This window comes from Coregonus clupeaformis, chromosome 21, assembly GCF_020615455.1.
Source record: "Coregonus clupeaformis isolate EN_2021a chromosome 21, ASM2061545v1, whole genome shotgun sequence".
NCBI lineage: Eukaryota > Metazoa > Chordata > Actinopteri > Salmoniformes > Salmonidae > Coregonus > Coregonus clupeaformis.
The window spans coordinates 52,866,330-52,887,695 of NC_059212.1; the positions used below are offsets into that span (position 1 = coordinate 52,866,330).

At 40.8% G+C, this 21,366-nt stretch overlaps 1 protein-coding gene across 1 annotated transcript in view; it reads left to right on the forward strand.

Moving 5' to 3' along the window:
• The window catches only part of LOC121535367 (corticotropin-releasing factor receptor 2), a 78,110-nt gene extending 59,258 nt beyond the window's left edge, over window positions 1-18,852 (forward strand). Inside the window, exons 7-12 of the mRNA XM_041842381.1 lie at window positions 3,919-3,979; window positions 7,727-7,799; window positions 7,959-8,044; window positions 13,935-14,070; window positions 14,917-14,958; window positions 15,867-18,852. Of these exons, the coding sequence (XP_041698315.1) occupies window positions 3,919-3,979; window positions 7,727-7,799; window positions 7,959-8,044; window positions 13,935-14,070; window positions 14,917-14,958; window positions 15,867-16,007 (539 nt within the window). The 3' untranslated portion in view covers window positions 16,008-18,852. The remainder of the gene's footprint in view (window positions 1-3,918; window positions 3,980-7,726; window positions 7,800-7,958; window positions 8,045-13,934; window positions 14,071-14,916; window positions 14,959-15,866) is intronic.
• Window positions 18,853-21,366: the final 2,514 nt, after the last annotated feature.

Below are 21,366 nucleotides of genomic sequence, written 5' to 3' on the forward strand. Positions count from 1 at the left end.
AGGGAATTAAATAGTCTATAATGCGCACCATCGCAGTGCTCAACTCAAACAGCTGTGTGTAGCTTACTATAGCTAATGGCAAAATAATTCAAAGCCTATACTTTTTCACTTAGGATGTAACTTTCCAGTGCTACTATTTTTGCCATGTAATGTTGTTACTAAAACTGAATCAGACAACCCCATAGTAGAATAGTTGACCTAGTTACCTAGTCGGCTTGTTGTTGTGTGTTCAATGCGAGAGTAATATTCCTCTCGAGGCGCATTCAAGTCGGGAAAGCCATAGGAGGAAAACATGTATTCTGACAAGCAGTCAATGCACAAAAATTCTTCATGCAATCACGGGAAAACACTTTTGAAAGCAGTTTTGGCAAATGTATTTTGTAAAGGAGTTTTGGCCTTTGTTATTGTTTATTTCTCTACTCCTTCAATTGTTTTTTTTGTTTTTTTACAAATGCAGTTTTACAACCAGAGTTTCTAGCATTGTTCAGGCCCAGCTGCATAATAGAGCTCTTAATAATATGGGCAATTGCGTCTTAAAACGGCAATGACAAATCAAATTTTATTTGTCACGTGCCAAATACAACAGGTGTAGACCTTACAGTGAAATGCTTACTTACAAGCCCTTAACCAACAATGCAGTGTTAAGAAAAAAAAGTGTTAAGTAAATAATAAGTAAATAGATAAGTAAAAAATAACAAATACAAATTATTAAAGAGCAGCAGTAAAGGGAGGCTACATACAGGGGGTACCGGTACAGAGTCAATGTGCGGGGGCACCGGTTAGTCGAGGTAATTGAAGTAATATGTGGGTAGAGTTAACATTTACATTTTTTTTTACATTTTAGCAGACGCTCTTATCCAGCGCGACTTACAGTTAGTGAGTGCATACATTATTTTTTTTATTTTTCATACTGGCCCACCGTGGGAATCAAACCCACAACCCTGGCGTTGCAAATGCCATGCTCTACCAACTGAGCTACGTCCTTGCCGTCCATTCCCTCCCCTACCCTGGACGACTGTGCACCGCCCCATGGGTCTCCCGGTCGCGGCCAGCTACAACAGAGCCTGGATTCGAACCAGGATCTCTAGTGGCACAGCTATGCAGTGTGCTATGCAGTGCTTTAGACCACTGCGCCACTCGGGTGACTATGCATAGATAATAAACAGAGTAGCAGCAGTGTAAAAGAGGGAGTTGGGTGGGGTGGGGGTGGGAGGGAGGGAGGGAGGGACAATGCAAATAGTCTGGGTAGCCATGATTAGCTGTTCAGGAGTCTTATGGCTTGGGGGTAGAAGCTGTTAAGAAGCCTTTTGGACCTAGACTTGGCGCTCTGGTACCGCTTGCCATGCGGTAGCAGAGAGAACAGTCTATGACTAGGGTGGCTGGAGTCTTTGACAATTTTTAGGGCCTTCCTCTGACACCACCTGGTATAGAGGTCCTGGATGGCAGGAAGCTTGGCCCCAGTGATGTACTGGGCCGTACGCACTACCCTCTGTAGTGCCTTGCGGTCGGAGGCCGAGCAGTTGCCATACCAGGCGGTGATGCAACCAGTCAGGATGCTCTCGATGGTGCAGCTGTAGAACCTTTTGAGGATCTGAGGACCCATGCCAAATCTTTTCAGTCTCCTGAGGGGGAATATGCTTTGTCATGCCCTCTTCACGACTGTCTTGGTGTGTTTGGACCATGATAGTTTGTTGGTGATGTGGACACCAAGGAACTTGAAGCTCTCAACCTGTTCCACTACAGCCCCGTCGATGAGAATGGGGGCATGCTCAGTCCTCTTTTTTTTCCTGTAGTCCACAATCATCTCCTTTGTCTTGATCATGTTGAGGGAGAGGTTCTTATCCTGCTACCACACGGCCAGGTCTCTGACCTCCTCTTTATAGTCTGTCTCATCGTTGTCGGTGATCAGGCGACAAACTTAATGATGGTGTTGGAGTCGTGCCTGGCCATGCAGTCATGGGTGAACAGGGAGTACAGGAGGGGACTGAACACGCACCACTGAGGGGCCCCCGTGTTGAGGATCAGCGTGGCAGATGTGTTGTTACCTACCCTTACCACCTGGGGGCGGCCCGTCAGGAAGTCCAGGATCCAGTTGCAGAGGGAGGTGTTTAGTCCCAAGGCCTTAGCTTAGTGATGAGCTGTGAGGGCACTATGGTGTTGAACGCTGAGCTGTAGTCAATGAACAGCATTCTCATGTAGGTGTTCCTCTTGTCCAGGTGAGAAAGGGCAGTGTGGAGTGCAATAGAGATTGCATCATCTGTGGATCTGTTGGGGCGGTATGCAAATTGGAGTGGGTCTAGGGTTTCTGGGATAATGGTGTTGATGTGAGCCATGACCAGCCTTTCAAAGCACTTCATGGCTACAGACGTGAGTGCTATGGGTTGGTAGTCATTTAGACAGGTTATCTTAGTGTTCTTGGGCACAGGGACTATGGTGGTCTGCTTGAAACATGTTGGTATTACAGACTCAGTCAGGGACATGTTGAAAATGTCAGTGAAGACACTTACCAGTTGGTCAGTGCATGCTCGGAGTACACGTCCTGATAATCCGTCTGGCCCTGCGGCCTTGTGAATGTTGACCTGCTTAAAAGTCTTACTCACATCGGCTATGGAGAGCGTGATCACATAGTCATCCAGAATAGCTGATGCTCTCATGCATGCTTCAGTGTTGCTTGCCTCGAAGCAAGTATAGAAGTGATTTAACTCGTCTGGTAGGCTCGTGTCACTGGGCAGCTCGCAGCTGTTCTTCTCTTTGTAGTCTGTAATAGTTTGCAAGCCCTGCCACATCCGACGTGCGTCGGGCCGGTGTAGTACGATTCAATCTTAGTCCTGTATTGACTCTTTGGCTGTTTGATGGTTCGTCGGAGGGCATAGCGGGATTTTTTATAAACGTCCTTGAAAGCGGCAGCTCTACCCTTTAGCTCAGTGCGGATGTTGCCTGTAATCCATGGCTTCTGGTTGGGGTATGTACATACGGTGAATGTCGGGATGACGTCATCGATGCACTTATTGATGAAGCCAGTGACTGATGTGGTGTACTCCTCAATGCCATCGGAAGAATCCCGGAACATATTCCAGTCTGTGCGAGCAAAGTAGTCCTGTAGCTTAGCATCTGCGTCATCTGACCACTTCCTAATTAACCGAGTCACTGGGGATTCCTGCTTTAGTTTTTGCTTATAAGCAGGAATCAGGAGGATAGAATTATGGTCAGATTTGCCAAATGGAGGGCGAGGGAGAGCTATATGCATGGTACAATATGTTAATATAATTGTAACATCATTTTTACCAATATGTTATTGGGTCCATTTCTGTCGGTGGAAATTATATTTTAGATGGTGTCAGCAGAAACAATTATTCTCATGAATTTTGGAGTAGAATGTCTTTTTAAAAAGTCACCAGAACTGAGCTTCTCAGTCCTATATATAAATTATCCCAGGGAAGACGCCAGACCCCCTAAACAAGGGGACTGGAATTGGTCAAACTCACAGTTTAATACATATACAAAATAATCCTAATTCCCTGAAAGCATGATGGTCATAACTTCCTTAACTTGGTCCCAGACAATCGATCTGAGATCAACTTAAGTTTCAGTCATGGGAACTTTTTGTTGTTGTTGCTTTAACCCCTGAATGTAGGAAGTGGAACAGCTTTCACTTTATCTGTCCAACACTAGGGACCAAGAAGATAAGAAGTTCTTAAGCCAGATCAAAGTAGAACTGGACGGATCCAACTGGCCTCAATGGATTCCCTTAATTTCATCTCTGTAATAGCTGCTAAACACAGCAGCCTGATTCCAATTTAGATGTTCCTACTCCCTAGTGATATTAACACTATCACTCAGACGTTGTTGTCTTCAATACTTTTAGATGTGATGTTGTTAGGCAAATATGTAAATAAATGATTTATTTCTTTCTTTCAGGCATTCCATGTCCTATAATTGTTGCTTGGGCCATTGGGAAGCTTTACAAAGAAAATGAACAGTAAGCACAAATTTCTAATTAACAACAACAGTGGAATCTCAAGCATTTTATAATAAGTAGTTTGTGTTGTAGACATTTTGTTGTATCTGATTACCTTTGATGGAGTGCATAGAAACCAATACATGTACAGTACTAGTCAAAAGTTTGAACACACCTACTCATTCCAGGGTTTTTCTTTATTTTTACTATTTTCTACATTGTAGAATAATAGTGAAGACATCAAAACTATCAATTAACACATATGGAATCATGTAGTAACCAAAAAAGTATTAAACAAATTCTTCAAATAGCCACCCTTTGCCTTGATTACAGCTTTGTACACTCTTGGCATTATCTCAACCAACTTCATGAGGTATTCACCCGGAATGCATTTCAATTAACAGTAGTGCCTTCTTAAAAGTTAATTTGTGGAATTTCTTCCCTTCTTAATGCGTTTGAGCCAATCAGTTGTGTTGTGACAAGGTAGGGGGAGTATACAGAAGATAGCCCTATTTGGTAAAATACCATGTCCATATTATGGCAAGAACAGCTCAAATGAGCAAAGAGAAATGATAGACCATCATTACATTAAGACAGGAAGGTCAGTCAATATGGAAAATGTCAAGAACATTGAAAGTTTCTTCAAGTGCAGTCGCAAAAACCATCAAGCGCTATGATGAAACTGGCTCTCATGAGGACCGCGACAGGAATGGAAGACCCAGAGTTAACTCTGCTGCAGAGGATAAGTTCATTAGAGTTACCAGCCTCAGAAATTGCAGGACAAATAAATGCTTCACGGAGTTCAAGTAACAGACACATCTCAACATCAACTGTTCAGAGTGGACTGTGTGTATCAGGCCTTCATGGTCGAATTGCTGCAAAGAAACCACTACTAAAGGACACCAATAAGAACAAGAGACCTGCTTGTGTCAAGAAACACGAGCAATGGACATTAGACCAGTGGAAATGTGTCCTTTGATCTGGAGTCCAAATTGGAGATTTCTGGTTCCAACCGCTGTGTCTTTGTGAGACGCGGTGTGGGTGAACGGATTATCTCCGCATGTGTATTTCCCACCGTAAAGCATGGAGGAGGAGGTGTTATGGTGTGGGGGTGCATAACTGGTGACATTGTCTGTGATGTATTTAGAATTCAAGGCACACTTAACCAGCATGGCTACCACAGCATTCTACAGCGATACGCCACCCCATGTGGTTTGGGCTTAGTGGGACTCTCATTTGTTTTTCAACAGGACAATGACCCAACACACCTCCAGGCTGTGTAAGGGCTATTTTACCAAGAAGGAGAGTGATGGAGTGCTGCATCAGATGAACTGGCCTCCAAAATCCCCCGATCTCAACCCAATTGAGATGGTTTGGGATGAGTCGGACCACAGAGTGAAGGAAAATCAGCCAACAAGTGCTCAGCATATGTGGGAACTCCTTCAAGACTGTTGGAAAAGCATTCCAGGTGAAGCTGGTTGAGAGAATACCAAGAGTGTGCAAAGCTGTCATCAAGGTAAAGGGTGGCTATTTGTAGATTCTCAAATATAAAATATACTTTGTTTAACACTTTTTTGTTTACTACATGATTCCATATGTGTTATTTCATAGTTTTGATGTCTTCACTGTTATTCTACAATGTAAAAAATAATCAAATGAAACTAAACCCTTGTCACGATCGTTGAGACGGGTCAGACCAAGGTGCAGCGTGGTATGCGAACATGTTTATTAAACTCAATAAACATAAACGAAACAACGTGAAGTCCTCAGGCTATACACAGCCAAGCCTAAACACGGAACAAGATCCTACAACTAAGGTTGGCAAACAGGGTACTTAAGTATGATCCCCAATCAGAGACAACGAGCGACAGCTGCCTCTGATTGGGAATCACACCCGGCCAAACCTAGAATTACAAATCTAGATCCTAAACATAGAAATTCTAACATAGATCCTCACGCCCTGACCAAACCAACTAAAGACAACAGGCCTCTCAAGGCCAGGGCGTGACAATCCTTGAATGAGTAGGTGTGTCCAACCTTTTGACTGGTAGTGTATGTCCTGGTAAATGTGTTAGTCACAGATAAACCTTGAATGATGTCTTATATCCTTTGCAGTACGGTGGTAGTACTTAAATGCTTTTAGTATCGTGGAGAAACTACCAATACTGATTCAAGGTGATTCAGCAATTTACTGTATTGTAGGTGTCACAGGGGCATTCGCTGTAGCATTTACAAGACAATAATGAATGTTATCTAAAGAGGTTATGAAAAGTCATTTGATAGCTATGTGTATTTGAAAATTTTATTTCTGTCCTTTTTATTACAAGAAAGTCAGATGACAGTTCATTAGTTAGAGGTCATGTTTTATAGTTTTGACTTTGAGGTCTATGCTGCTATTATAAAGGCACTTCTTGGCAAATTAAAAGAGTCAACATTTAATTTCATTCATTGTAGCATTTTCTAACTTGGGTACTCTGGAACAGAGGCATAATGGCCATAGGGGGCACAGTGGCGCGTCATTTTTATCCATGCCAAACTTGGTGCAAAACCACACCCACGAGTAACTTAGACCGCTGCGCTCCCAAGTGGGGCAGCGGTCTAAGGCACTGCATCTCAGTGCTTGAGGCGTCACTACAGACCCCTGGTTTGATTCCAGGCTGTATCATAACCGGACGTGATTGGGAGTCCCATAGGGCGGCGCACAATTGGCCCTGCGTCGTCCAGGTTTGGCCGGTGTAGGCTGTCATTGTAAATAAGAATTTGTCCTTAACTGACTTGCCTAGTTAAATAAAGGTAAAATAAACATTCAAAATTGTGCTGATTGGTCAGAGTTCAGACGTTCCCTGTGACGAAGTAAATGCACGTGTGAGAGAGGAAGAACGCTTTTATATATAAAATAATGTTGATGTTTTTTAACATTTTCTGTTGTTGTTTTTGTAATACTACTAGCCACCTAGCAATTTTATGAAGTTGACTTTAGCTAGCCCAGATAGTTTCCCAATCTCCCAACCTCATAACTAGTTACTAAGAAGCCATTTCAGGTTATCAATCAAGTTAGAGTAGCTAGCTTGTCTAACTCTCTTAGCCGGCATGCCTGCTGGCAAGTTTGGTAGACTTTAGAAAAGCAAGCAATTACTAAATGTACTGAATAAGACTCACATTCCTTTCAATCTTTTACCTGGTTTTAGCACCAGTCAGGAGGATACAGACAGCTCAAGAGTTATGCTTAGATATGCAGAATTAAGCATAATGACTATTGCTCTAGATTGTGTAGATGAAGGGGAGGAGACAGGTTAAATATTCAAGATCAAGATTTTTAAACCTTGAGACAATTGAGACATGGATTGTGTATGTGTGCCATTCAAAGGGTGAAGACAAAATATTTAAGTATCTTTGAACGGGGTATGGTAGTAGGTGCTAGGCACACCGGTTTGAGTGTGTCAAGAACTTCAACGCTGCTAAGTTTTTCACTCTCAACAGTTTTCCATATGTATCAAGAATGGTCCACCACCCAAAGCACATCCAGCCAATTTGACACAACTGTGGGAAGCATTGGAGTCAACATGGGCCAGCATACTTGTGGAACACTTTTGACACATTGTAGAGTCCATGCCCCGACAAATTGAGGCTGTTCTGAAGGCAAAGGGGGTGCAACTCAATATTAGGAAGGTGTTCCTAATGTTTTGTACACTCAGTGTAGATTGATACAAATTAAGTTAATATGCTACATTCTGAAAGCAAAGCCATTCATTTAATGTTTGTCAACAGATGCTGGTTTGGGAAAGAACCTGGAAAGTATATTGACTACATTTATCAAGGGCCGGTCATTCTTGTCCTTTTGGTAAGTAACAAGATGGTCATCTCTCACTGTTTACTTTCTTAAGCTGCTCTAATGCAACAACACATTTCAGTCATTCAGTTGTTGTTTTTTCATTGCTAAAACATCATGTTCTACATAATGAACTCTTAATTAAAGTCTTCCATCTGTATTCTCTGCTAGATAAACTTCGTTTTCCTCTTCAACATAGTAAGAATTCTCATGACCAAGCTGAGAGCTTCTACCACATCAGAAACCATACAGTACAGGTGAGTCGCTTCTCCTGTGGGGTTGTTTTTTGGAATATTGCATGCCATATTATGCCACCTTTACTTGACCCCCATTTAATATTTATGATAAAACATTAAGATGAGATTCTGCATTTTACCTCCATTGCTTCCCCCAGTGTTTTTAAGCGAGGAAGTGGTAACGTGTTCACAGGGCTAAACTATATTCAGGAGCCCTGGAGGAATGCATTTGTTAACGTTGAACCATTGAGCTTTAATGGAGCAGATACATTTTAGCCCTGTAGAAGCTCATAGAGATTCCCTTCAGAGAGTTTGAGGAGTTATTAGAGTACATTATTTAAACCAATCCCGTACCAGACCTCGGAAGGAATCCACCCCTAATGTCAAAGGAGGATTCTTAAAAACATTCTGACTGTCCCAAAATGTTACAAATATTCAGTGGTGGAATAAGTACCCAATTGTCATACTTGAGTAAAAATAAAGATACCTTAATAGAAAATCACTTAAGTAAAAGTGAAAGTCACCCAGTAAAATACTACTTGAGTTTTAAATATACTTAAGTATCAAAAGTAAATGTAATTGCAAAACTATACTTAAGTATCAAAAGTAAAAGTATAAATCATTTCAAATTGCTTATATTAAGCAAACCAGAAGACTCAATTTTCTTGTTCTTTTTATTTACGGATAGCCAGGGGTACACTACAACACAGAGACATAATTTACAAATGAAGCATTTGTGTTTAGTGAGTCCGCCAGTTCAGAGGCAGTAGGGATGACCAGGGATTGTCTCTTGGTAAGTGCGTAAATTGGACAATTTTCCTGTCCTGCTAAGCGTTCAAAATGTAACGAGTACTTTTGGGTGTCAGTAAAAAGTACATTATTTTCTTTAGGAATGTAGTGAAGTAAAAGTTGTCAAAAATATAAATAGTAAAGTAATGTACAGTTACCTCAAAAAACTAAGTAGTACTTAAGTACTTTACACCACTGCAAATATCAAGCAATCCAGAAGTGATATTTTGCTAAAAGGAACAGTCATTTTATATCATTTTAACAGACAGGATATGTGACTGAATGGTAGTGTGGACTGCTCTTTCCAAGAATGTTATCACCACAGAACACACCTACAGTGCCTTGCAAAAGTATTCATCCCCCTTGGCATTTTTCCTATTTTGTTGCATTACAACCTGTAATTTAAATGGATTTTTATTTGGTTTAATGTAATGGACATACACCAAATAGTCCAAATTGGGGAAATGAAATGAAAAAAATAACTTGTTTCAAAAAATTTGAACAAATAAATAATGGAAAAGTGGTGCGTGCATATGTATTCACCCCCTTTGCTAAGAAGCCCCTAAATAAGATCTGGTGCAACCAATTACCTTCAGAAGTCACATAATTAGTTAAATAAAGTCCACCTGTGTGCAATCTAAGTGTCACATGATTTCAGTATATATACACCTGTTCTGAAAGGCCCAAGAGTCTGCAACACCACTAAGCAAGGGGTACCACCAAGCAAGCGGCACCATGAAGACCAAGGAGCTCTCCAAACAGGTCAGGGACAAAGTTGTGGAGAAGTACAGATCAGGGTTGAGTTATGAAAAAATATCAGAAACTTTGAACATCCCACGGAGAACCATTAAATCCATTATTAAAAATTTGAAAGAATATGGCACCACAATAAACCTGCCAAGAGAGGGCCGCCCACCAAAACTCACGGACCAGGCAAGGAGGGCATTAATCAGAGAGGCAACAAAGGGGGTGGGGGGGGCGGGGGGGGTGAATAGTTATGCAAGCTCAAGTTATCTGTTTTTTTGTCTTATTTCTTGTTTGTTTCACAAAAAATTAATATTTTGCATCTTCAAAGTGGTAGGCATGTTGTGTAAATCAAATGATACAAACCCCCCAAAAATCCATTTTAATTCCACATTGTAAGGCAACAAAATAGGACAAATACCAAGGGGGGTGAATACTTTCGCAAGCCACTGTATCTAGGTTCCATTTTGATGCTGCTGCATTGAAGACTGTCTGGGGGGGATGAAAAGACAACCTAAACCAATGACTTACAGGAAGTACAGTGCATTCAGAAAGAATTCAAACCCTTTGACTTTTTCCACATTTTATTTCGTTACAGCCTTATTCTAAAATTGATTAAAACTGTATTTTTTCTCCTCAACAATATACACACAATACCCCATAATGACGACGCAAAAGTATTTTTTGTGTGCAAAAAAAAAGAAAAAAGAAACTGAAATATCACATTAACATAAGTATTCAGACCCTTTACTCAGTACTTTGTTGAAGCGCTTTTGGCAGTGATTACAGCCTCGAGTCGTCTTTGGTATGATGCTACAAGCTTGGCACACTTGTATTTGGGGAGTTTCTCTCACTCCTCTCTGCAGATCCTTTCCAGCTCTGTCAGGTTCGATGTGGAGCGTCGCTGCACAACTATTTTCAGGTCTCTCCAGGGATGTTCAATTGGGTTCAATTCCAGGCTCTGGCTGGGCCACTCAAGGACATTCAGAGACTTTTCCCGAAGCCACTCCTGCGTTGTCTTGGCTGTGTGCTTAGAGTCTGAGGTCCTGAGTGCTCTGGAGCAGGATTTCATCAAGGAACTCCAAGTGGGCTGTCATGTGCCTTTTACTGAGGAGTGGCTTCCTTCTGGCCACTCTACCATAAAGGCCTGATTGGTGGAGTGTGGCAGAGATGGTTGTCCTTCTGGAAGGTTCTCCCATCTCCACAGAGGAACTCTGGAGCTCTGTCAGGGTGACCATCAGGTTCTTGGTCACCTCCCTGACCAAGGCTCTTCTTCCCCGATTGCTCAGTTTGGCCGGGCGGCCAGCTCTAGGAAGAGTCTTCGTGGTTCCAGACTTCTTCCATTTAAGAATGATGGAGGCCACTGTCTTCTTGGGGACCTTCAATGCTGCAGAAATGTTTTAGTACCCTTCCCCAGATCTGTGCCTCAACACAATCCTGTCTCGGAGCTCCACGGACAAGTCCTTTGACCTCATGGCTTGGTTTTTGCTCTGACCTGCACTGTCAACTGTGGGACCTTATATAGACAGGTGTGTGCCTTTCCAAATCATGTCCAATCAATTGAATTTACCACAGGTGGACTCCAATCAAGTTGTAGAAACATCTCAAGGATGATTAATGGAAACAGGATGCACCTGAGCTTAATTTCGAGTCTCATAGCAAAGGGTCTGAATACCTATGTAAATCATGAATTTTTAATAAATTTGCAAAAATGTCTAAAAACCTGTTTTTGCTTTGTTATTATGGGGTATTGTGTGTAGATTGATGAGGGGGGAAAAACAATTCAATCAATTTTAGAATAAGGCTGTAACATAACACAATGTGGAAAAAGTCAAGGGGTCTGAATTCTTTCCAATGTACTGTACACTACATGACCAAAAGTATGTGGACAACTGCTCGTCAAACATCTCATTACAAAATCATGGGCATTAATTGGTCCCCCCTTTGCTGCTATAACAGCCTCCACTCTTCTGGGAAGGCTTTCCACTAGATTTTGGAACATTGCTGTGGGGACTTGCTTCCATTCAGCCACAAGAGCATTAGTGAGGTCGGGCACTGATGTTGGGCGATTAGGCCTGGCTTGCAGTCGACATTCCAATTCATCCCAAAGGTGTTTCATGGGTTTGAGGTCAAGGCTCTGTGCAGGTCAGTCAATTTCTTCCACACCGATCTCGAGAAACCATTTCTGTATGGACCTCGCTTTGTGCACAAGGGCATTGTCATGCTGAAACAGGAAAGGGCCTTTCTCAAACTGTTGCCACAAAGTTGGAAGCACAAAATCGTCTAGAATTTCATTGTATGCTGTAGCATTAAGATTTCCCTTCACTGGAACTAAGGGGCCTAGCCCGAACCATGACAAAAAGCCTCAGACCATTATTCCTCCTCCACCAAACTTGGCACTATTCATTCAGGCAGGTATCATTCTCCTGGCATCCGCAAAACCAAGAGTTGTCCGTCGGACTGCCAGATGGTGAAGCGTGATTCGTCACTCCAGAGAACGCGTTTCCTCTTCTCCAGAGTCCAATGGCGGCGAGCTTTACACCACTCACCTTGGCATTGCACATGGTGATCTTAGGCCTGTGTGCAGCTGCTCAGCCATGGAAGCCCATTTCATGAAGCTCCTGACGAACAGTTCTTGTGCTGACATTGCTTCCGGAGGCCGTTTGGAACTCGGTAGTGAGTGTTGCAACCGAGGACAGACAACTTTTAAGTGGCCTACCACTTCGCGGCTCGTAGATGTTTCCACTTAACAATAACAGCACTTACAGTTGACTGGGGCAGCTCTAGCAGGGCAGAAATTTGACAAACTGACTTGTTGGAAAGGTGGCATCCTATGACGGTGCCACATTGAAAGTCACTAAGCTCTTCACTAAGGCCATTTTACTGCCAATGTTTGTCTATGGAGATTGCATGGCTGTGTGCTTGATTTTTTACACCTGTCAGCAATGGGTGTGGCTGAAGTAGCCGAATCCACTAATTTGAAGTGGTGTCCACGTACTTTTGTATCTATAGTGTACAAAGGGCTACTCTAATTCATAGTGAACATGGGAATGTCCACTCACTGTTTGGTTGCTCTATAGGTGGTTAAAAAATATATTTTAATAAAGGTGACACAGTAACATTTAGACCGACATGGTCTTTATCCTAACATGGTCTTCCTCCTTACTCGTAATACATTGTATATATTGTGATGCGAGACTGCCAACCCACAGTTATTGCAGTCATTACAACTCCCCTCAATATTTGCAGTTTATGGAGCAGTTAATGGAGTATTTAAATCTGTTTAACAACTTCCTTCTACTCAACAAAGTGATGAAACGGTCAGCTACTTTATTATGGTTGAATCCCTTCAATCTGTACTTCACTTGCACGCACCATTACGTAACATTCCCATGAATATATGGCCACACTCACACACACACCATTTTCCATGATGATCATTTCTGTTTGAAACAGTGTCCCCTCTTTTTCATTAGAAATTATCTGCTGATGTTGCACAGTGTCTAATAGCCTTGCATATCATATTCATGGAACAACTTGCATCGTCCTCAATTCACATTTAAGCTCTTTTTCATGGTGGATTATTTGAGAGCTCAAAGGGGGAAATCTCAAATCCCAGCAAAGTCTGCAGACCTCTGTCCTATAGAAAAGGGTAAGGCCTCTTTTATGCCAATGCTGACATTGCTGACATTGGGTTCCCTACTCTTTGTCAAACAGTGGATTTATATCCTTAGCTACAGTAGGTAATGTGCTACTTGAGGTGTAACCTTGGCCATCTGCTGCTTCACCACTTAAGTAGACTACCTGAAATCCCATCATAATTCGATGAAATTAAGAATGCCATTTGCAACCAGATACTCAAATGTCAGTTGTTGATACCACGGCTTTGAACTTTTAAACGTATTTCTTCTCAGTGCGGTTCTTTCATCTAGAATGGCAGAACAATCCTTGCACAATTTAATTCAGCTTTATTTCGATAAGTGCTTTTTGTGATGTAATATCTACCGCAACACCCTAAGGAATAAGCTCCATTCCCCCCTCAACCTGCTGGAGGCAAGCATTGGGCGACATTGTCAACAATAACAAAAAGTCCCTCTTAGTTGAGTCAGTAGTCTCGTGGGATGGGGTTCTAACCTTACTCAGAATGTGTATCTCTGACATTCATTATTCGGGGTCTTTTGTCAACAGATGGTGGTAATGGTAAAAAGCAAGCAATCTACTAAAATAGAAAGAAAGGACACTTTTTGGGTCTTTCAATGCTTTTTTGTATTGACGTACATTAAAACATTTACACAGCTTTCTTTTAGAAGCAACCACTTTCCCCAGTTACTTTTGTAACTAAACGGGAGTACTGATGTTTCTGTTATTTCCTTCACAGAAAAGCGGTAAAAGCGACATTAGTGCTACTACCTCTCCTGGGGATCACCTACATGCTATTTTTTGTGAATCCCGGAGAGGACGACATCTCGCAAATAGTTTTTATTTATTTCAATTCATTTCTACAATCATTTCAGGTAAGATAATGGAGTCTGTTCTTTACCAAGTTGTGCCCCTCTTTCCCCCAATAACACAAAACCTTGAACCTTTATAAATCTGTGTCATTATCTTTGTAGCTTTAATATACTGTTAATTGAAGGTTTTATAGGTTTTATAGCCTCTGGGAAAAGGACTATTTGTAGGCTACTATTGTAAGGCTTTGTAAACCTGGTCCTGGCTGCTTTACTGTTAAGTGTTCTGAGCTGTCAGGAGAATGTTTGTGGAGACATGTATGTGGGCGTGAGTTATGCACAGTGGGCATTCTCAGCGTAAATCTTCCCTCCACAACGCAAGGCTGAGGGGGTGGGGAGAAGGTACTGTGTTAATGGTGCTGAGTGAAGGGATGTGTAGAGGATAGGATAAGGGTCCATTTTATAACAGTTTTAGACTATTCTTATAAAAACCTAATGCGAGGTTGTTCCATCCTGATTTACTACTCCTATTATTGCTCTGTATGCTGTATAATTGAAATGTGAAATGTAGACAAGTGTGTGAATCATTCAATTGCTTTGCTGTTATTTCTATACACTTTGTAACATTAACTCAATAGGGAAGAAAATGTAATCTTCCACTTCTCAGAAAGCTGCATTTTGTTTATATTAATCACATTTGATCTCTGAAACAAATGCCTATTGCTAGCACACCTTGGGTGGCAGTCTGATTATCTGGACAGATGAAACACTATAAAATATCTGACCAATAGTTGATATTGTTCAATACTGTGCATCCCTATTTGAGTTCATTGATAAAGATAGCTCAATGAAAACAGCTTGTACATACATTATGTACTATACATTCTAACAGTGTTCTGTCTTGTTTTCCAGGGGTTCTTTGTTTCAGTATTCTACTGCTTTCTAAATGGCGAGGTGAGTCAACCAGGATCTTTTCATGCGTGGGCATTGCCGTGTGTCAGATCGCTATGTAAAGATCTGAGAGGCAGTAGACTTCTAGTCCTGAGACCCTTATTTCACCTCTATCATGGAACGCCATCATTACCCTGCAGGCTATTTTGGAACAAACATTACTGTAGATCAGGACTGCCCAACCGTGTTCCTGAAGAGCTACCATCCTGTAGGTTTTTGCTCCAACCCAAATAGTCCGGGTAGCCATGATTAGCTGTTCAGGAGTCTTATGGCTTGGGGGTAGAAGCTGTTAAGAAGCCTTTTGGACCTAGACTTGGCGCTCCGGTACCGCTTGCCGTACGGTAGCAGAGAGAACAGTCTATGACTAGGGTGGCTGGAGTCTTTGATAATCTTTAGGGCCTTCCTCTGACACCGCCTGGTATAAAGATCCTGGATGGCAGGAAGCTTGGCCCCAGTGATGTATTGGGCCGTACGCACTACCCTCTGTAGTGCCTTGCGGTCGGAGGCCGAGCAGTTGCCATACCAGGCGGTGATGCAACCAGTCAGGATGCTCTCGATGGTGCAGCTGTATAACTTTTTAAAGGATCTGAGGACCCATGTCAAATCGTTTCAGATCTCCACTGTCTTTAAGAAGCTGTTGTTGGTATACACACACAAAAAATAGAAATTGATTGAAGTCTACTGTGGCTACCTTGGAAACTATTTAATGTGAATCCTCATGTATCCTCATGTATTGTTCTGTACTGTTTTGTAAAGATTTGTTATTGACGGTTATTCAAATGTCAATTTAAGTTAAAGGGATTTCCTGTGTCCTATATGCTTTGTGTGGGGATAGATGTAGTATACTGTAGGAGGGCCAAAGAAACACTGGCTGCCCACCACTAATATAGTATTTCATTGTCATCTTCCAGGTGCGCTCAGCAGCCAGGAAAAGATGGCATCGTTGGCAGGACAACCATGCCCTGAGAGTGCGTGTGGCACGTGCCATGTCCATCCCCACTTCACCCACCAGGATCAGCTTCCACAGTATAAAACAGACCACAGCTGTTTGACCTGGATCACCAAGTTCAAAGGTCACCTTTGGAAACTTCCCTTTTCTAGGGAAGACACTTGTCTTAAGGCACCTCTCCATAAATGTTGTCCATTTGCTTTATTTAGTTTCTCCTCTGCATAAAGACAGAGACAGTGCGCTTTGAGAAAGAGACCATTAGGATTTCCACATTATAATACTGTAACATTACCTACTAGGACGTCACACAGAAGTCAGGACCATTCAAAACAGATGGACCAGGTTGCCTCTCCAAATGAACATTGTGAAGTGATTGCAGAGTCAAAGTTGTACTGACAATGCATTAAGAGCTGTTATCATACTATAGTACACCAGGTTGTATTCTAATAGGTCAGGAAGGTTGACCTTTCAAGGCCCCGTGCTGAATGCTGATGAGGCAAAACAAAAGCAGTGTTAGTGTCAAAAGAGACCCTAATCACTCCCAGTACTGTACTGTACTAGTGGCATTTATATCCATAACCCTTCATTATTTCATATCTACGAGAGGGCAGAGATAATTTATGCAGGAATGTGCTTAAACAGTGCGGGCACGGGATGCAATTGCATTCTGTGTCTGTTGCACACCAAGTTTGAGATGAGATTAAAGAGATGTAATTATACTGTTAATCCCCAAGGAAATAAGGAAGTGGTACCGTTTGGTTTGTCATCAGCACCACTTTCACGCACTGTCAAAATGTCACCCTAAGAGCTATTCATTTGTATAAATGTTTGCAGGCTAATTTATTTTCAGATTGTTGCCCGACAACACTTTTGAACAGCATAACGTCAATGATGTGTTTTTCTCACTTCAGTATAAAACCCCCAGAGGCTACTCTAAATAAATCAAAGTTATCTTTCACTGGGTTCGAATTCAGATTATACCCATTATCTTATGCAAATAATGGAGATAGGACTGTGATTCAGATACATTTATATAATACTTATTTCAAAAACTAAATACAAACACTATTTTAGTGTCGCAGATCCTTATTTAAGTCCACATAATGCCACAGCTGACCCAAGTCAAGAGAAATAGGAGTAATTTTAAGGTACAGTACATTCAATCCTTTTACTGTATTAAAAGGATTTAATTATTTTCTCTCTTTCAAATCCCAATGTGCTGCACTTAATCATTCGTCAATCCTAAGCTGTTGTGTCCAGGAGCCAGACAGAGATAGAGCCTGATGAGTGAGAGCTCCATTTAGCTTCCTTAATGCTTTGCCCTGCTCAGGTCAACATTCCAAGCCCTGGTAATGACTGACTGACCATCTGACCTGCATGGGTGTTATCCTCCTTTCCCCCCAGGTCCATTGCAATGTCATACAAGTTCCAGGCACTGAGGCAAGCCTGGTTATTCAGGCTTCAGTAAGCAGTTCTGGGAAATAGAACAGTAGAACCCATGCACCCATGAAATCAACTTGGGACTTGGAATTGTAGAAATTATGTAAATAGATGGCATGTTGGGGACAAACTCACTAATCTGGTTTGGAGCTATTTCTCTGATTTAGTTTAAAAAGCAAACTTCTTTGGTATCAATTATACATTCTTGTTACCTGACTAGTTGCCATGAAGTGAATTAAAATGGCTTGACACATGGTCTAAAATTGCTTGTAGGGGAAGGTATCTTTGTCATCATCATTTGATAATTGCTGTGAACATTATTGACCTGTCATGACCGTTAGAGTTTGCATCCTTTGATTGCTGTAGATCTAATTTTCTGGAACAGTTGTCTATGTAGCAGTTCTCTGTAACATTTTCATACAAAATGTATATTTCATAATCGTGACTGAGTCCATATGCACAATAACTCTCTTGAATAAAAGTTTTCAAGCAAACAGTCCCAAGATCTATATAAATAGCCAATGTACTACGTGAATAATGGTCAATATTGTGTTGGTTGAACATGATGTTGTTATTTATGTTTGGGAGGTGCCTCCACGTTGAATGTTTATATTGGATACGTTTTACTCACATCTAGGGGTTCTAGTTTGAGAAGGTCTAAAAAGAAGAATATATCTTCAAAGAGTGCGATAAAACATGTATAACCACAATTTTTCGTTGTACTGTACATAAACTCTTTTAAAGTTTGTTGTATATTATAATTCATATTTGTACAAATGTTATGACGTAAATATGTATTTTTTCTCTTATAATGTTGAGTGAAAGTAATTCATTAAGAACATTCAGAGCATTCAGCTTAAATGAATACCTAGGACCATCCAAAGCAATCACAGAAAGGTATGACTATTTTACTACATCATCTCACCATCTCTTCTTGTGCAGCTTAAATGGTACTTTCCATTATGTTTTTAGTCTATTGAATTCATTACAATTCTGCACATACAGTACACAGTACAGTACTCCTATGGAAGTTATAAGGTAAGCAGTTTAAAACTTACCAAGGGAAATCTCCCCAACATTTTCTTTGATTGAAACATGAAAATTTAGATTTATTTGTTGCAATTCTTAAATGATTTTATGAATATATAATGAATAATTTGTTCAAAATTACAAATTCACCAAAGATAACAAACACGTTTACCTGCATGTGTTTACTTGTTGTCAGTGCACTTTCTCTGACCAAATCATTTATTTTTCATATTTTGTACAGCTTCACCATTCTCTGATGTATTCTCGATTTAATAACTTATTAATGTACATAAATGCATTTTGGCTTTATGTTGAAACGCCAACGTTGCCTTTTAGAAAAACAGAAAATTGTGTTTTTGTGGAAAGAAGAAAAACTCTGTTTCTACAGTAAATGTTGTACTGATGTGTGATTGATATGCATTTATAAAAGTACATGTGGTAAAATCAACCTTCAGATTTGAAATAAATATTCTATTCAACTCTCTGGTTTGTAAAGTCTGCTACCTGCAATCTTGTCCAGAATTTCCAGACATATTCAGACTTATTCAATAAATAGTATTCACTGAGGAGACATTGAGGAGAAGGATTGCATGTTGTGCATTGTATTCATTCTATTTCATTATACCAACACTCGATTTGGATTAGGATATTTTGGATCCAATAAAGGCTTAATAAAGGCTTGCCATCTCTAACTGCAGACGTTAGACCCATTGGATTATCTTAAAATGGCCTAAGGAGGTGGCAGGTTATATAATATGATTGTGGATTGAGTTACATACTATTTTTTCTGTGGTTGGACGGAGTGAAGTGGAGCAGAATATGCTGCCTATGCCCAGATCCCTCAGCACTCCGCTCTCTGTGAGTTATACATCCCTAACTATTAGCTGTATCTCTCATCCAAGCCAATAAAGGCTTGTTTTGCTTGACAGGCATTTAAAAGGTAGATTGTGGATCTGATGTGCCCCTCAGGCTATAGCTCCAGATGCTACTGGGTCCTCCTCGTCAACTTGTAATGTTTCCCTCAAGTGCACTGTGACTATTTTCAGTCACATTTCACAAGTCATTAATTTAGCTAATAATAAATGTAATAACTGCATGTAGAGTAGCTAGGTTTCTTTTTATGAAATATATACTTTACTTAGTCATCATCATCTGACATAACTCACACAAACTGCACTACATGAATATGACCTGTGACCTCCTTGACTCAGTGGATCAAAGGGACCTCAACTACGCAACTCCATCGAAAACGTACAAGATAAGCTGTCATCAAAGCAAAGGGTGGCTATCTGAAGAATCTAAAATCTAAAATATATTTTGATTTGTTTAACACTTTTTTGGTTACTACATGAGTTTTGATGTCTTCACTATTATTCTACAATGTAGAAAATAGTAAAAAATAAAGAAAATCCCTTGAATACGTAGGTGTTCTAAAACTTTTGACCGGTACTGTATAAATGTTTCTCAAAATGAGGGAGGAAAAGACAGCTGAACAGGGTCAGGAGAGGGGCCGACTCAACCTTTTTTGGTGGCGCAAAAAGTGGGAAGACTCAACTTATTTTATGGGAAGAAAGGGGTATGATACTTAATTTTGGACAATCAATAGGTCCCACTGTTTCCCAAAATAACATGATGGGTAGTTAAAGTCCCTGAAGTTCAAAACACTCAAAACAATCAGTTTGTTTTACACTGATATAGTTCAACTTGAAGTTTCTATCCAGTGTTTTCACGGTGCCTTTTTCTAAGCTTGGAAAAAAGAGACAATGAACACACAGGATAAAAACTTGAAGTGTAGGCTATACATGGCCAAATAGAATTCTAATGGTACTGTAAAAACCTAATACCACTTTACTACCTACTACAAGGTAGATGTACAGGTAGATGTGTGCATGCGTAAACATTTCTTTGGCAGGTTCGATTGATTTGCCATAGGTTAAATGAATCATTTCATATAAACAGCAAACAACTAATTACCAATGAAAATGAAGTTAACCTCCCAGTGATTTCATAGATCAATTTAAAGGGATTGGCACGTCATGATCTCACCGCTTTCTGTTGGATTTTCTGCTCGAAATAACATCCACATAAATGTAACCACACAGACCCCATTCATCCAATCGCTTTAGACACGCACAGCCATAGGCACGCATTGACATACACACACATGCATGGACAGACAAAAATGCCTTCAAGCTATAGTAGTTTGTGATCATTGTTCAGTGGTAGTGGAAGGAGATTTGGTAGTGGCAATTGTAAAAGTAGAAGAGGTTGTGATGATGATGATAGTACTTAAGCAGTACTATTGTAGTTATAGCTGTAACAGTACAGTAGTACACTATACCTGCTATAGCAGTGTTTGTCATAGTAGCACACTATACCTCAAACTGTATTTATATAGCACATTTCTTACAGAGGATGCATTCCAAAGTGCTTAAATACAATTAAGAGACCACATTAAGAGACAAATGAAGATAGTAAAACAATAGTAAAATAACAGTCCACATGAGAGACGTGCTATATTTAAGCAATAAGCACGAGGAGGTGTGGTATTTACATTTACGTCATTTAGCAGACGCTCTTATCCAGAGTGACTTACAGTTAGTGAGTCCATACATTTTCATGCTGGCCCCCTGTGGGAAATGAAACCACAACCCTGGCGTTGCAAGCGCCATGCTCTACCAACTGAGCTACACGGGGCCCTATATGGCCAATATACCACGGCTAAGGGCTGTTCTTTACCACGACGCAACGCGGAGTGCCTGGATACAGCCCTTAGCCGTGGTATATTGGCCATATACCACAACCCCCTGAGGTGCCTTATTGCTATTATAAACTGGTTACCAACGTAATTAGAACAGTAAAAATAAATGTTTTGTCATACATGTGGTATACGGTCTGATATACCATGGCTGTCAGCCAATCAGCATTCAGGGCTCGAATATAATGCAGTATTTGTCTCACAATGTGCCTCCAGAGAATGACTGACGGGAGCA